Genomic DNA, 17997 nt, shown 5'->3' with positions numbered 1-17997 from the left:
GAACAGATTTCCCTTTTGCGTCCAGGTGTGGTCTTTCACTACCGCGCCAACATCAGCAGGTACACGTTAGACTACGACAAGGCAGTCCAGGCTTGCCACAACATCGGCGCAAGCATCGCTACGTCTGAACAGCTGAATGCGGCGTACGAGGACGGTTTTGATCAGTGCGATGCTGGCTGGATCGCTGACCAGACCGTGAGGTACGTCGTACTTCAAAATGACCATTTGTACACATATCAGAGCAATGTAAAACAGATCTTCCATTACCTGTGTGCATAGATACCCCATCATAAAACCCAGAAAGGGTTGCTATGGCAACCTCCATAATAAACCTGGTGTGAGGTCATACGGAACCAGGAAAGCCAGCGAGACTTATGATGTATACTGTTATGTGGACAAACTTTACGGTAAGACAAAAAACTTCGACGACTATGCGACACTTTCTCTGTAGTTGTAACTTGGCCAATAAAAAAAAATAAAAAAATGTGATAATGGTGTTGCGAAAGTATCTGGCATTGTTTCTGATCATTTTCCCTCCATGTTTTTCTTACACTCATGTTCCAGACTGTAACTGCTGACAAGCTCAATCCAACTCAACAGAGCCGTTTAATGACTTTTTAAATCTTTGCCCAGTCTCCTTTCATCCATTTCTATTATTTAGCGGAGATATTCCATTGCAACAAATGGAGCCATTTAAAATGACATTTGCATCATTTGTGTGAACAGATGCACACGCTGGTGTGAGCCAGAGTGCAAAACCCAAACCGACAGCCAGCAAACTGTCATCTTTGTATGTTGACATATAAATGTTACTGGTTTGATTTAATAGATTTTAATCTTGATTGCGCATTTACTGAAAGTCCAAGTCCAAAAGGGTGAAGAAAATAAAATCCAAAGTCTTTCAACAGCCATCGGAACCTTCTGGACTTCATATGTGTCATTCTTTAAGGATGGGCGACATTCCTAGGGTGGATATCGATGCCATTGTAAATCAAAGGAATTAATATATTGTGGGATTCGTTGAAATGTTACACCCTGGACTAAATGAAAACATATTTTCAGCCCGTCGTCCACTTTTAGGCTGTAGTTTAATGACGACCTGGAAGCAAAAGTGTGCGTTGGTCAATAAATGAGCTGAATAGTTGAATTTCACAATCGTAAACAATAATCCAACATATATTCATCGTCATTCCAGGTGATGTGTTCTACGCTCCCGTGTCCAAGAAAATGTCCTTTGAGGAAGCCAAGGATGAATGTAAGAGGAGAAACAGCGAGCTGGCAACCCCCGGCCAGCTCCACGCCGCGTGGCGACGAGGTCTCGACAGGTGTGACTACGGCTGGCTCTCAGACGGCAGTGCGCGACATCCCGTTTCTGTACCCAAACTTCAGTGCGGGGGAGGCCTGCTAGGGGTCAGAACCATGTACCGCTATCGGAACCGAACCGGATTCCCGGAACCGACAACCCAACTGGGAGCGTACTGTTTTAAAGGTGAGCCCGTGGTGTTGACTGAGTTTTCGTGGAACATGGCCGTTACCTGTTTGGGGTGGCGTTGACAGTTCACATTTGGCTTCATTGAAAACTGGGATTGAAGGTGCAGACGTTTTTGTAAAACCTCCCAGACGATGATCTCATCTTCTATTCAGTCCCCACCCTTTCACTTTTTCACCCTATACATTCCCTTGTAGGTACAAAACAACACTTTTTTTTTTACGTCAGATTCTGATACATGAGTTTCATTCAGGTTCGCATTAATTAAAAATACACAAACTTTTAAAAGCATATACTCCTTAGCAGGTAGTGTCCAGTTGTCACTAGCTTTTCTTTTTTGTTTCCCCTGGTCCATTTCTGCAAAAAAAAAAAAATAGCCAAAAGGGGAGAGTTAATGGTGACAAACTGTTTACTTAAAAATGATTGGTCCAACTGGCCAGTACTTTAATTGGAAGTTTATTAGTCAAGAGTTTTCTTTTTCCTTTGGGCTTATCCCACGTTGATTGATCTGAAACACATTCTCGGCTCAAGTACTATTCAAACATGGTTCAATTGTCTTTTGCCGTAGCTTCCATGTCAGTTCATTCATTTCAATTGTGACACATCTTATGTGATCTCAGGGCTTGTCCTGTTCTATAGATTCAAGTATGCGTACCAATGAGGTCATTGTTGTGCCACGGGAAGAGAAGGGACTACGGCAATACATCTCAACAGGGGTGACACTTTGTGGTTCACTGGAAGTTAGCCGACTGGGACAATTCCCGACTAATCGGCGCCCTCAGGGCAAAGCAAACAACTGTTGATAGGTTCCTTTTAGAGAAGCGGCGGAATCCCTCACCTGTCAGCCCTTTTAGGCTCACTATCTTCCTCCCTTTTTTGCTTTTCTCCGTTCATTTCCGCTGTCAGAGACTTTTTCGCTCCATCATTCTCACTCATACTTATCAGAACAGACATTTGGATAATGGACAAAGCTACCGCTGGACTTCTAAATTCAGTCATCCTCGCTGACCTTTGACCCGGCCTTTCCATCTTTACAAATGAGAGCTTGGGCAGATAAGCCGTCCCCTGCCTGGCCATTTAGTGCTCTGAGGAAGCCTGACTCTCGTGGTGATAAGTCTCCACGGAGTTCAGAGGGCACGCAAACAGCCTCCCCGTTGGGTGTTCCGTGTCAGCCGTTTGTATTTACGCCCCCATCTGAGCGGCCTTGTTTGTCAGGACCCGCTGCAACTTGGAATGGAGGGAAAAAGGGCGTGATTTCCATCTGATTGGCTCCCGGATTGCCTCGGACAAAACAAAGGCGTCAGTAATAGCAACAGCTGAAATCTTACAGTGAGATAATGCACTGCTTTTGAAAGCTGCCTCTGTTTTCCTGTTTGGAAAAATCCTGTCTCGTATCTGACATCAGGAATAGTTTCACCAGGATGGAGAGACTATATGTGTATGTTAAAAGATGTGTTTACACAAGGTATGTGTCATTGAGGAAAGCTCTCGAAAGGCTTGTCACTGCGTTTCGTATGTGAGTCAATGAATACGAGCAATGGGAGGAACATTGAAAACAGGGGGGGGGGGCACTTTATATTGCCAAGAGGCCTCGTGAAATACTGGAATGCTTTCCGAGGGCGAGCCAGCATGCTAATCTAAACTTTGCATTTTTTTTTTTTATGCTTCACTGGGTCAACAACACCGGTTGCTTAATTTTATACATCTTTTATTGAACAACTTTGATGCTACCGATACCTATCTCATAAAAGCCATCTGGTCATCTACAACCATCATTTTTTTTTTTTTTAGCTGTGTTTGTCTTTGACAACCGGGAAAAAAAAAGCAGAAAGGTTCAAGTGCTAATGAATTGTGTAAAGAGTTTACACAGTAAAAGGGCAGGATGGGTGTAAATGTTTATGTTCTGTTCGACGAGTCACATTTGTTGTTCCGGGGACCTGAGGAAATGTTTAGAGAAGCAGAGTTCTTATTCAAACTGGGTGTATTGCTTATCTGCAGCAATCCTATTTTTTTTTTTCAAATAATTAGGGAAAATCAGCAAAATTGATGTACCTAAATGACCCATCAGTCCATGAGTTTGATGACCACGTTAGACTCAAAGGTAGATGGCTCAATTAACAGATTGCAGCTTCATTCCCACAAACTGTCTCTGAATTTTATACTTATACCTCTACTGTAATTTTGTGAGAATATTTGTTGTCTAATTTTTATACTGTTTGTATTTTACAGGAAGGAAACAGATAGTCAACCAAACTTCTTTCGTGGACGTTTTTGTGATCAACGACACAAGCACCACCTTCAGCTCCTCCATCATTCCTTTACTTGAGAGTAGTGCAGTTACTTCTGAAATTGGATCAGAGGCTGAAGTGGACCCAGTCCTTACAGATCATCCATCTATGTTCTCTACCAGTATGGTTCCACCACGACCCACTCCAGCAGGCAAAGAAGAGAAGTTATTTACCACAGTGGCTCCGACCGTAATGGAAGACCAAGACATCGATGATCTAAAACCAGTAGACCCAGACATTGACGACTTTGTAGATGATAATGTAACATTTGTCGAATCAATTCCCCATCGTGGTGACACGTTTCCAGAGCTCCACATCACAACAGGAAACACTGACACGACAGAGTCAGTGTCCGAAGAGCTAGACGATCACTCGGTCATCGAGATCAGTACGATTGAAAGTGACGCGGTGCTACGAGATGCCTCTCCTAGCACAGAGCCCATGTTTGCTGAGGGAGAAACGGAGCAAACTATTCTCAATTCTAATTTCACTGACACGACAACCCGAGTTGAGAGTGAAAAAGTTTCCAGTTCGACACCACAATTTCCATTTTATGATGGCCAAACTGATGAGATAGAGACAGGTCTACTGGTAGAGGTTCTGCCGGCTACTGTCACAAGACAATCACAGGATCTCTTGCTCAGCACAGATGGGACGGACATCCCTACCACCACTGTCATCCCCACCAGCACGACTTTTATATGTGACACCAAGCCTGCTGGCACTGAGTTGGACATCAGCACCATCACCCCCTCACCACTGGAAACGACCACAGCGAACAAAGTCCTAATACAGCATGTCGCGACACTAGAAGAAAGTCTATCAGCAACCGGGACGGGTGCTCCCATTCTTATCGAACACGTGACATCAGATGACGCGTCGATGAGTGTTTTGGATGAGTCCGCCGATCAGATGTCAGAGCAAAGTGGCGATGTCCTCACACCGGTTGAGACGACAGCAAACATTGATGCTGAGTTCTTCACAACCGCTCCAGTGGTTTCAACCACAGACAGCGGCAGCATCGCGGCGGAAACGACAGTCACAAAGGAAAAGCAGAACACATCAGGTAAGACCTCAAACATCTTTAACGCTGAACAAAGTTGAATGTTGAGTATGTTCCAAGATTCAAGACTTTGTTTCCTCTCTTTGGAAGTTCGATTTGCTTTGACTTGAGATATCAGGACTTGTGTGTGTCTGTTATGTCTTCAAGAGCTTCTCTTTCAAAAGTCTCAGAACGTTTCAGGAACACATTTGAGCAGAAGCTCACTTCTGAATTTCAGGTGTCCACACTATAATTCAGGATCTACCACATCTCCAAACATGCCCGCACTGACTTCAACAATGACACAATGGTTTTCTGAGTCGTCTGTGATTTATTGCTTATTTGGCTCCCTTGGAAACTGTTCTCTAGGTTCTTCCCTCTTGCTATGTTTAACGGAATACTAGCAGTCACTTTCCAGTCGCTGTATGTACGTATGTCTGTGCTTACAGAGAAAGTCTTCCTGTATAGACTGTATGACTGCGCTTCAATCCAATGTCTACAATGTTTGTAGAATTTCTTTCCTCCCAGAAACAAGACAAACAGAAAGCATATGTCTTGGAGTAAGGGTGCGCAGCTCACAAATGCCCTTCTGTAGCTCACACTGGACCTGAGATCAAGTGGTGATGTCAGCGCTAACACAAAGTCTCCGTTCGCTGCCAGGACAGCTGGAGGCCACGTGAGAAAAATGGGCGATTCCAGCTACTTTTACGTCTACATCATGTCATGCGGCTCAGATGACACACACGTTTTGCTCCCTCAGGATTTGTGGGAAACTTTTCTGGAAAAAGTTGGAGGCATGTCTTGTCTGGGTTGCATAGGAACAGCCCAAAATAAGCTACTGATATAGTATACTCGATTCTTTGACGTAGTATGATGTGTTCGGGAATAATTCAATTCCAAATACCAGTTTCTACATTTGTGTTCAGATTGTTGATGAAATCCGCATTTCATTCATTTTTATTTCCAAATATTAGACTGTAAAAACGCACATTTTTCACTGCCATGTGTGGAACTCGTAAGATAGCCGTGAGCGGTATAATAATAAAAAAAAAACTGCCCCTCTGAGGATCAAAATGAGTTGATTAATCAGCTTAATTTTATCTCAACAATCCAATAAAAATTACCATAATGATTATATTTGTGGGGGCACATAGAAGATACGTTTTTCACTTGAATTAACTATATATTAATACTGCTGGACTGTAATACTTGATTATTGTGAATATTGTTTTGGTCATCCACTGTTTTGTTTTATTTATATAAAAAAAAAAATCATTGCACATTTTCTTATCTTTAGCCTTTTCCTTTCTCTTATTGCAGATGATCAGATCCTTCAGTTGCAGAACTCTGAGTCTCCTGTCTTGCCTGACCATTCCAACGCCTCAGGTCTTGATGATGAGCCTGTCCTCCAGAGCGGACACCCAGACTTATCTCCTGCCACTGTAACTACCTCTCCAATTGTTAGTTTCATTAATGGAAAATATGAGATAACGCATGATCCGCTGAGTCCAGAGGACAAAGAAGCCCAAGGTAACCAATTTGTGACGAGTATGAAAAGCTTAGGAGGAAATGAAGAAACTACCACAGAGTTGGGTAATGGATGGGCCAACCTTCCAGCAGATAGCTTCACTAAATCGATAAGGCTCCTCTCAAGCACAGGCAAACTAAACCCAGATGACCCTGACTCTGATAATATTCCAACAATTGAAACAAAACTCCCTGACGTTTTTTCTGAAATTGAAGAGGGCTCCACAGAGAGAGACAAATCTTCTGCTCCAACTGCAACTCCGGGAGACACCACATCATTTAAAACCACACCAAAAGCTCGCTCCGAAACCACAGACAGGATGTTACTAACAACTACTTTTCCTCATTTCTTTCCGACTGCATCACCATCTGAAGCGCAAATGACCAAAATAACAGAAGGCAGCCAAATAATCTTATCAGATAAGGTAACCTTCACTGTCATCACCACAACTACACAAAAAGAGGGAGACAAGTCCAGGGGCGCTCCCACAACTATGATGAGTGACTCACAAGTGACTCAGACAGACAAAACAGAGGATCCATCCCTGTTTACAGATCTTCCCACAGACAGAAACATAACTGAGGCAACAGTAGAAATCAAAAGCGCCACTGCCTCACCAGCTGCTGAAGATTCCTCTCAAGCTTCACTCCAGACTGTGTACATTCCCCTGTCGAATGATTCCGATGGGGAAACGAGCAATACTGAAGGAATCTCAAAACCAAACATATTGCAAGTGATGTCAACAATTTCCTCTTTTTCTGATAATCCAATATCAATGCCATCTTCTAGATTTAGTTCCACCTCAAGTACACTTTCCGTTTACAGCACAGAGACTTCAACATCGGTCACAAATATCTACGAGTCTGAAATACCCACAGGACAATCTTTTGGTTCTAGCATAACAATGATGGCCACAGAAACACCGCCCAGCATGGTCTCCAGGGAATTCTCTGCTGGTTCAGAAATTTCAGATGCAGTTACTTTATCCTCACTCAAAGAGGAACTTCAATTTGTAACGGATCAGACAAAGGAAAAACCAGTTCAGACTCCTGTTTCTGAACTGACAGAGGAAACCTCACTTCTTGGTGATGGATCAGGGGATGAAGCACCGGAAATTAGTACACCTGAAACGGAATCATTATCTGTCAGCAGCACCTTTCCAGAAGGTCTACCTTTTACTAGTGACTCACATGAAACAATAGAAAGCCATGAAGCGGAAACAGATGTGACACGACCAACGTCAACCATCAGTGGACCAACAATGAGGAGTGACTTGGCTTCAGTCGGTACTACCACGTACACAGAGAATTCTGGAAATGGCGTTGATGGTGGTGTGTCAGAGATGACGACATCTGTTTCTTCAAAGTCGCATGAAAAAAGCCAGACTGTTGATGCATCCCTTACACCTGAAAACAATTCAATGCCCTCCAAAACAGCCAAAGCCGACCTGACTGAGCTGTCTCAACAACTACCAGGATCTTCTACAGTTTCATCATTGTTAAGCACAGGAAAAACAACAGACCTGCATTTTGAGGATAAAGAAACATTTTCCACAGGTTCACCTTTGAACACTATTGACTCCCAAGAAGCAAATTCACATGAAACAGCAGAAAACCATGAACCAGACATGACATCAGTTACAGGCAAACCATCCCTGGTCTCTGATGTGACAAAACCAATACCAACCATCAATGGCCCAACAATGAGGAGTGAAGTGGCTTCAATCCATACTACCACATACACAGAGAGTTCTGGAGATGGTACCGATGTTTTTAGTGGTGACTCAAAGATCATACCGACCAAAACATTGCATGATGATCGGATGAAAGACAGTTCGAACAAACCTCTAACAACTGCTTCATCCCTACATAGTACTGAAAAAACAACTCAAGTGGATTCTGAAATACAAACAAGTTCATCAACGAGTCAGGGAGCTTTGGCTTTGACCCCAGTAGATGGAGATGGTTCAGGTGAACAGACTCAATACATGCTCCATCAGACATCTCCAAATATTGATGATGGAATTAGGAGCAGTGTGCTGGTTGAGTCGTTACCATCTTTCCATCAAACAACCATGATGCCTGCAATGGCAACAGACTTTGAAAGTTCCGGAGACACAATCAATGAGTTTTCTGGAGTGTCAGAAATCAAAACAACTGTCTCTTCAATGTTTAGTACAGAGACACCAGCCGTGACATCATCACGTAAGGATGAAATCTCAAGTACTGCGACATCATCTCTGTATAGTACAAAAACAACTCGTATATCTCATCACATTACAACTTCTGCTCTGACACCAGTAGATCTCGATGGTTCGGGTGATGAAAGCAAAGACATTTTCATTCAAACATCTTCCTCTACTCTGTCCACCACCGAGGCACTAACGAAATCTCCCGCTAGTTCATTTGCAGTCACAAATACTGAGAAACAGGAGGTCAGCACTGAGCCAGTAATTGGATCAAGTATAACACCTGAAACTGAATCATTATCATTAGTCAATACCAATTTGAATGAAGGTTCGGGACACAACGTTGGTCTTACTAGCGAGTCCACGACTTCTTTTTCTTCAATCTATGGAACTGATAACCCCGGACCATCTACTGAGATGCCCAGTAGAGTCACTGCATCTCCAGAATTGTCTTCGGTATTCAACACAGAGACACCCACAAAATTGTCAATTGCTGACAAGGACAGTCTTTCCTCATCTCTTCCTTACACACAAGCCCATGGAGGAATGCCCAATGAAACGTCAGAAAGCCATGAAGCAAAAACATTATCAGCTACAGAAAATCCGTCCACTTCTGTGACCTCTGTCTTTAAGATCACAATGGCAGCGTCTCCAACGGTTTCATCCATTAAAGTGTCTACTGTTCCGGACATTGATTATGAACTTACGAGTCGTCTAACGACTACGGTTGACTCTGTTTCTTCTCTGAGTGGATCAACCATACAACCTGGAGTGTCCTCGTTCTTCACTCTCAATAACATAGATGGTTCTGGGGAGATCGTTGAGGACTTTACGGAAATGACTAGTTCAGTGTTTCCTACCAATACACCAGCAGCAACAGCATCCCATGGAAACGAGACAGATCCTTTGTCAAACACCTCCGTTGCCCTGTCAACCCGCTACAGTACCGAAGAACCAACAGCAGAACCTTTGTGGTCATCTACGTCCGTACTTGGATCTAGTATGACACCTGAAACAAAAGTCAGTACCACTGAAGGCTCAGGAGCTCTCATTGATGTTACTGGAGAGTCATTCATTTCAGTAACAACGTCCTCCTCTTCAATGTTTAGCACTGACACCTCATCAATGACCGTATCACCTTCTGAACCTGTCAGAAAAACTGAGGACTCATCCTTACCGCTGAGGACTATTCCGACTTTGTCAGATATTGAAGAAGAGAGCTCAGGTGAACCCACCAGGATGACCGAAAAAGATTCATCATCGCCTACATCTTTCTTATTGTATCACACAGAAAGACCAACACAATTGCCACTTCAAGAAAAGGAGACTTCTACGAAAGACACTTCTTTGTACAGTACGAATCCCCTTGAGCCAGTGTCAATTGAAACAACGCAAAGTTATGAAACTAAGTCATCATCAGTTACCACGGCTGACTCTGAGATTTCTGGAGACAGAAGTGATGAATTAACTGGAGAACCTTCTCCCATGTTTGCTACAGGAACATCGGCAAGGAGTACTCCACATGGTGATTCAACGGGTGACATTTCAAACACATTTGCTACTTCTGCACCGTCCTTTTTAAGTAGTGAGAAACCAACTCCAGCTGGATCTGCTCTTTCAGACATGAATGAGGGATCCAGCATGATGGTTGAGTCTATTCCTTCCCACACTGGCTCAACTACTAAACTTGGAATCCAATCATATGCCACTCCCACAGATTTTGAGAGTTCTGGAGATAGTACAGATGGATTTCCGAAGACGTCAATAATAACAACTGTTTCGTCACTGTTCAGTACAGAGACACCAGCAATGACTCCAACACGAGAGGCTCACAACAGTCAAGCCTCGACAGCATCAGTAACACTGTCATCCATCCACAATACTGATAAACCTACTTCGGTGTCTCCAGAAACCTTTAACACGAGTCATACAGAGAAACCTATGGCTACACAAAATCCTTCAGATATTCCAATCGAATTTGAAGCCGGTCCAGAACAGGATAGCTCAAATGGACAAACAACAATTTTAACAGAGAAGTCATCTAGTTTGTCTTTTTTGCCAACTACAGACAGTGCAATGGAACACAGCAGCCACTCAGCTGTTGTGATTGGCACCTCTCACCCTGAACCGACATCTCACCCTGTCACGGATGTCTCATCTTTCTACAGATTCACAGAAGCCGCTACGACTTCACTTTCAGAATCCATCAGTCCTACCACAGAGAAACTATCATCACCATCACCTGAAATTCAAACAAGTACTGCTTTAAAACCTCAAGTGACGTCAGTGTCTTCTCTGTTTACTACTAAGAAAATGACATCATCTACAGAACCATCTACAGAACAGACCACCTTCTCCAAAACCACCATCAGACCATCAGCTACTGTTGATGAAGAAGGTTCGGGAGATAATATATTTAGTGTTTCATCCAATCCTCAAGAAGGTACTCAACGCATGAAAATCCCAAGTCACTCTGTGTTTCCCTCAAAAGAGACTTTCACTTATGTCGACATGGAGACTTCTGGGCTTTCCCCTGAAGAAGATGATCTTGAGATGAGTTCAGATGGATCAGGTGGCTATATCGCCATTGAAACGACTGATGAGACAGAAACACACGAGAGCACATACGATTCGTCAACTCAACCGAGCAGACAGTCCACATGGGAATCAACCCAAGCACCTTACAAGACTAGCAATGAGGTTTACGTAACTGAGCTCGGGAGTGGTGTCTTCACTGAGGATGACAATTCGGGTTCTGAATTTTTGGACACATCAACAACATCCATACCGATAGCAACGCCATCTGCGCTTGACACCACTGCAAGTCAAATCAGTTCTTCACCTATTCCGCTTGCTGTCTCTGAGGATACTTCAACTGATGAGGAGTCTACAGAAAAATCAACAATCTTTTTACCTGAGTCACGAACAAGATCAGAGAATACAACAAAGGATGGCATACGGGAACATTCCACAGAAATTTGGGCTACAACATCTCATGAAAGGACTTCTACTGAAAGTGAAACAATTATCGTACCTTCCCGCCAAGAAACAACAGTAACACTGGAGAATCCAAAATTTGTTGTCACTGAGGAATCTTCTCTCTTTAGCGGACCCAGGTCTACTGTGACTGCAGCTCCTTCTCTCTTCAGCACAGTTAAACCGAACCTTAAAACATCGTATGTGATGCCAACTGTCCAATCAGTTGTTCCACATGTAACTGATGAATTCACACCAGATTTGATTTTGACAAAAGGTGAGGGTTCTGGCGGCCAAATCACAGAGATGTTCACTTCTAAGCCATCTGTGATTATGAACGTTACATTTGGCGAGGCAACAGATGAAAGCGAAACGTTGGATTCAGTCACTTCAACTACAGATGAGAAGTTTTCCAATACTGATTTTAAAGACCAAACATCCACCATCGTGCTGCATGTTTCGACACCATCGCCCAACAAAACAATCCTATTTACAGAAGATACAAGAGATGAAGATGAACCCTTCTCCAAAGTTACCGACAGCACAGGAGAGGAAAGCCCGTCTGCTAAACTCATCCCTAGCACTGATATCATCATTGATGCTGATACCATTTCCAACGTTCCCTCTTCTTCATTTCACCCAACCTTTCAGACAGAAGAGGCAGGAGGCCTCACACCAATCACAATGTTGCAACAACTGGAGGTGACCGAGGAGCCCGAGGCTTCAGGAAGTGAGGCTATAAACTTCTTCACACCTACACATGCATCAGCAACCTCTCCTGAATACTCCACAACCATGTCTGAAGCATATCTTGAGGAAACTGTTTTAACTGCAGAATCTTCTAGTGCACGCACTGAAACATTGTCATCATCAGCTGTATCTGTCAAACCAAGCCATGACGTAACACAATCACAACCAGTTTCCTCACTTGATACTCATACAATGACAGTTCTCAAGCAGATGGATGGTGAGGACAAAGATACCTTCTTAACGTCATCGCCCACAGCCGCAAGTGTGACTGACGAAACATCACCCTCACAACTTTCTGGACATTCAGTCACTGTTACGCCTCTTGCACATGTGTCTACTTCACTTATCAGTCAAGTAACTCAACAAGAGTCAAGCGGATTTGACTCAGATGAAGGCTCTGGAGGAGAAAATGTGTTTGGTCTTAAAACCACGGCAACAATAGATTTGACAGCATTTGATAGAGTGACATCGCCAGCTTCGTCTCTGTTCAGCACCAAGAAGCCTGAAATTATTCATGGCGTTGACGATAGCAGTACACCTTCGAGCATTTGGTCATCTCTCTCCAGTACCGTGAAACCAACGGCCAATTTTGAACCCGACGTTCCTGGCACCTCAAGTAACGAAGGACTGACAGTTTCAACAGTGAAGCCGAAACCAATGTCACATTTAGATGGGTTGCCTGAACCCGGTAGTGGGGAAGATGAAATACTTCTATCAACCTCACAATCTATTCAGTCTGCAAAACCACAGCAAGAAACTACACAGACAGATTCCAATTTCGTCTCATTTAAAACCTCTCCCGAAAGCCCAAGTGAGCAAAGCCCCACGTGGGGTAGTGCATCCAGAAAGTATCCAGAAAGTACCCTCCCATCTTCATTCTTAAGCCCTACAACCCCACCAGTAGATTTCATTTTAGATGTGACTGAACAATTGTCCTCTTTGAATTCAACAACAAGGCCACCAGCTACAGCGAGTGAAAGTTCAAGTGCCTCAAAGAATGAGGAGCCTTCTGTGTCAACAGAGACAAGTCTCATCACGTCAACAGAAGAAGATGGTTCTGGGGTCACCATACCGAGTGTCTACAATGCAGACTTGGCCAGTCCGACAGGGTCATTTTTATATGAAGAAACATCTGGTTTTACATCTACTAAGATCCCCATGACACAGATGTATTCAACCCCGTCTTCTGGTATGCTCGGAATTTCTACTAATACACAATACACGGACATAACAAGCACACTAGAACCCATTGATATAATACATACCAACCAACAAGGAGTGGCTACAACAAAAGCAGCAGAACACATTTCAGAAGTCCCTTTTGGATCAATACCTTCACAGGAAAGTATTTTGATACACTACGTCACAACCTTTCCTCCCCAACAAAACCCAACACCTCCCCAAGAATCATTGAAGCAAGCCCAGTCAGAGATTGCTATCACCCATCGTTCTTACTCCTTAGATGTATCACCAACTTCAGTCACCATTCCCGTGTCCGGAAAAACGACAACCGACCTTACGGATGAACACCTTTCAAGTGGCGCCATGACCGAACCAACTCCTGAAACAGATGTCCGAGTAACCCAAGCCCCAGTTGATATCGTTTACGAAGATTTCAATGAAGAGACCCCTGAATACGAGGAATCAAATCCCAACATCGTGGAGAGCATTCCGGAAGACAATCAAAGTATAAATCCAACAGATATAACAATGTACACAAATTCAGGATCAAATGAAATCCACACCGTCTTGAAGCTAGATGCTACCACTACTGCATCAACGGTGGAGTCAAGGAATGTTGGATCTACAATTCACTCATCGGACCGAACGTTGACACCAGCTGAAGCTCAAAACCAGAATCTCCTCTCAGTGGACCCCACCCAACCGGCTGACAAACTAAACAGTGACATCGGAAAGGACACAACTTTGGTTCCAGACCATCCCCGGGGGGACACCATTGTAGGCGAGCCTGTTGAAATCTCCGGTAGGTTTCTTAATGTTTGAAAAATATTCATGAACAAATACAATTAAGCAAGTCTTTACTGAACAAAGGTCATTTCTTTTTTTGCAGGAATTGACTCATGTGGTGAAAACATTTGTCAGAATGGAGGTTCTTGCCTTATGAGCGGCAGCGTGCTAGCATGTAGCTGCGCACCGGGTTATGGCGGCGATCACTGTGAAATAGGTAGGAAATATGTACGCATGGAGTGTGAACACCAAATTTGAAGACTCCTGTGGTTTCTAAATAGTATATCTCTTTTTTTAGACATTGATGAATGTCAGTCCAACCCTTGCCGTAATGGAGGGACATGCGTTGATGGGCTGGCTTGCTTCACGTGTCTTTGCCTCCCGAGCTATTCTGGGCTATTTTGTGAGGAGGGTAAGTTTTTTTTTTTTTTTTTACATGGTATTCTGTGTCTTTATTATTTTGTGTATATTCAATCAAGTTTCAAGCATATTGGTCTAGTTCAGAGCACAAAATAAATCTATGTTCGTATCATTCTTTTTTAGCTAGCTTTTTTATTTAATTCTGAGCCGAGTGTTTTTTTTGGGGGGGCAGGGGTATAGGCACTTTTGGAGTGTCTATTCTCCGCCTTTTGTTTTGCAAGCAATCACTCATCAGTGAATTACCCTCAGATTGTGTACACTAGGCAGCTGCTGTTTTAGAAGTGTTTGCTCAAGAGAGATATTTGCTTTTGTAGTCGTCTTTAATTGCACTGAAATGAAAGGACTTAAACTAACAGAGCGGCTTTTGTTGATAATATTTCGACGGAAGAATCACCATTAGTGTGATACAAAAGAACAAGACAGCGTGGTCAGCCTAAAATGGACAAATACTTTGCTCATATAACATTTCTTGATTAGAAGGGCTAACCAGAGATACCTTGTCGTCCTCAATTCCTTTTGCTATCGTTCCTTCCAGACACGGAGGCGTGTGAATATGGCTGGCACAAGTTTCAGGGCCAGTGCTACAAGTATTTCCCAAGCAGAAGAAACTGGGATACAGCAGAGAGAGAGTGCCGCATGCAAGGGGCTCACCTGACCAGCATCCATTCCCACCAGGAGCAACAATTTATCAACCGTAAGTCTGAGCAGCACAGTTTGGAAATGGAGAATTTTGTTTCGTTTTATAAACGGTTCCTAATATCTCGTCCGCTATCTATTCCGGTCGGTAGGTCTCGGCCAGGATTACCAGTGGATCGGCCTGAATGATAAAATGTTTGATAGTGACTTCCACTGGACTGATGGGAGCCGCACGGTAAGATAGGTTGCACTCACACGCACTTCTTTTCGCCCCCTCAACAAACATGGCAGAGCGACAGTCTAAATATTTGGACGTTATGTCAATGACAGATGCACTCGTGTCGAGAGGAACATCCTTTATTAGAGGGCACTGTTGATTTTCTCATGAACTGGGAACAGTGTGAGCCTGACAATATATGAAGAAGCCATTCGGGATAGCATGACTTGATGGGAAGTAACTGAGATTCGGGAAAGAGCATTTCTGGTACATCTTAACACTAAGATGCTTTCTCAGCTAATGAGGGTGACACTTTTTGGGGGAGGGGATAGAGAGTGTCGTCTGGAAGGCGTAGACAGGTATGGTATAGTGTCCCCCTCGCAACCCCTCGAGGCCTCCTCCGGCTGGTGGAAGGAAGGGCCACCAGGCAGGAAGACAACACAGATGGACAACACCTGTGCCCGTCTGCAGAAAGACAGAGAAATGGACAAAGCAAGATGGGGGGTCCGCATGGGTGGTCACGCTCACTCGATGGAATCACATTTGTTAAAAACATACTCGGCTTGTTGACATTTTTTCTTTACTATCATGATCAACGGTGAACTACAGTAGCGTAGTAGGGCTAAGTGTTCAGCAAAATTGTGTTCGAGCCTTGATTTCTAAAAGTAGAGCGAACATTATGGTAAGCTAGTCATATATATTTGAATATTAATGTCACTTAAATATAAGGAGAAAAATCCTGAATGTATATTTTTTCCTTGTATTTTTGTGATTTTTATAAATTATTCTCAGTGTGGCCCTTATACGAATTCCAATTTTAAACGTTTTGTTTGTCGTACACTTGTGTGGCTGATCAGTTTGTTTGATTATTTTGAGTAAGCGAGCAACCTGCTGTGCACAGTTGATGACATTTGTTACCTTAGCAGCCAGGCGAGCAGGAAGTGGCTGTGTTTGGAAAGCCTAATGATAGAGTAGCACGGCCCAGGGACAAGACTTGTTGTAGGGGTCGGGGGTTGGGGTGTGTGAGGAGGGGGCTAAGGCGGGTCTCATCTTTGAAGAGGTCGTTTGAACTCACAATGCGCTGAAAGACTGCAGGTCGCATCGATTGCACGTCGGATACCCCGCAGCGCTCCAGCTGTGTGTATGTTGTGTAAATGAGCAGCACATGCGTGGAGTAACATTTGTAATGTTAAGCATGCCGACTGTGTGATGTTATGGCAACGCTTCAACTCTGACGTCCATTTACATGGACCCCACATATGCAATTGGGGTTTAATGATCATTATCATGCTCAAAATTCTATTGGACTTGAATGTTTTTCAAAACGTGGTTTAGCGTTTGGCATGAATCATGAAAGATTTTGAAAAAAGCAACCATTTTTTGTCATATTTTCAAGAAATCAATAATTAGTGACATGTGTGTTAAGAGATAAAAATTCAGAGCGTATTTGCTATTGTTTAAAATTTTAATAAATACAAAGAAGTTACTTTTTTTATACGTGGTCATTAAGGGGGCGGGGCATTTGGCATTTTAATAGTATTTGCAATAATATTTCGGAATCACTTGCACTAAAGTTACATTTCAACTCTGATTACGCAATGAGGGCATGTTTATGTACTTTGTGTTAGTTATTTACAATTAATGAGCAGGAGGGAAAATGTTTTGCACTTCTGGAATGACCCTTTGGTGATTTATAACCCTCATACCCATCTTTTCGCGCAGAGGCGCCCTCTTGTGGACATTAAGGAGAACCACTTCTCCATGAAAATGATTTTCGCCCTGTGCTTCTTGAATTGCAGCACTACGAGAACTGGAGGCCCAGCCAGCCTGACAGTTTCTTCACCTCGGGAGAGGATTGTGTGGTGATGGTCTGGCACGAGGACGGCCAGTGGAACGACGTTCCGTGCAACTACCACCTGACCTTTACTTGCAAGAAGGGCACAGGTACATTTCACACAGACAACAGCATATCAGTTCTCCAATCTCTCACCTCGTTTGCTCCTCAGTGGCATGCAACCAGCCCCCCCTGGTGGAGAACGCCCGAACCTTTGGGAGGCAACGTGAACGCTACGAGGTCAACTCGCTGGTGAGGTACCAATGCAGCTCAGGATACATTCAGAGGCACCGCCCAACCATCCGTTGTCAGGGCGACGGACATTGGAATGTTCCTAAAATCGCCTGCGTGAATCGTAAGTCGAGCTAACAATTCCTTCCCATTCAAGCCGTAGTTCTTTCTAGCTAACTTTTCACATTTGCCATCGCAGCATCCAACTATCAAAGAAGCTTCTTTAGGACACATCAACACACAAGGCTGTACAGCGTCAACAATTTTAGGCAATGGCCGGATCAGCAGGTCTTCCCGCTCCATCATCAGCGTTACAGGGGACGGAGAGATAACCCGGACCACAAACGCAAGAGGATGTGATTACCGACGTGGCTCTTGGGACAAATTTGCGTGCAAAAAAAAAAAAAAGGAACAAGCACAAGGGAATACA

At 43.6% G+C, this 17997-nt stretch overlaps 1 protein-coding gene across 1 annotated transcript in view; it reads left to right on the top strand.

Moving 5' to 3' along the window:
• The window catches only part of LOC119127414 (versican core protein-like), a 26726-nt gene extending 8729 nt beyond the window's left edge, over positions 1 to 17997 (top strand). The window contains exons 5-18 of the mRNA XM_037259350.1: positions 26 to 200; positions 280 to 407; positions 1196 to 1489; positions 3719 to 4079; positions 4137 to 4843; positions 6140 to 10523; positions 10731 to 14245; positions 14333 to 14446; positions 14528 to 14641; positions 15185 to 15343; positions 15438 to 15520; positions 17302 to 17446; positions 17509 to 17691; positions 17767 to 17997. Of these exons, the coding sequence (XP_037115245.1) occupies positions 26 to 200; positions 280 to 407; positions 1196 to 1489; positions 3719 to 4079; positions 4137 to 4843; positions 6140 to 10523; positions 10731 to 14245; positions 14333 to 14446; positions 14528 to 14641; positions 15185 to 15343; positions 15438 to 15520; positions 17302 to 17446; positions 17509 to 17691; positions 17767 to 17927 (10523 nt within the window). The 3' untranslated portion in view covers positions 17928 to 17997. The remainder of the gene's footprint in view (positions 1 to 25; positions 201 to 279; positions 408 to 1195; positions 1490 to 3718; positions 4080 to 4136; positions 4844 to 6139; positions 10524 to 10730; positions 14246 to 14332; positions 14447 to 14527; positions 14642 to 15184; positions 15344 to 15437; positions 15521 to 17301; positions 17447 to 17508; positions 17692 to 17766) is intronic.

The sequence above is a fragment of the Syngnathus acus genome, chromosome 9 (genome assembly GCF_901709675.1).
Source record: "Syngnathus acus chromosome 9, fSynAcu1.2, whole genome shotgun sequence".
Lineage (NCBI taxonomy): Eukaryota > Metazoa > Chordata > Actinopteri > Syngnathiformes > Syngnathidae > Syngnathus > Syngnathus acus.
Note: the sequence above shows the minus strand (reverse complement) of the source record. Positions and strands in the feature narration are given on the sequence as shown.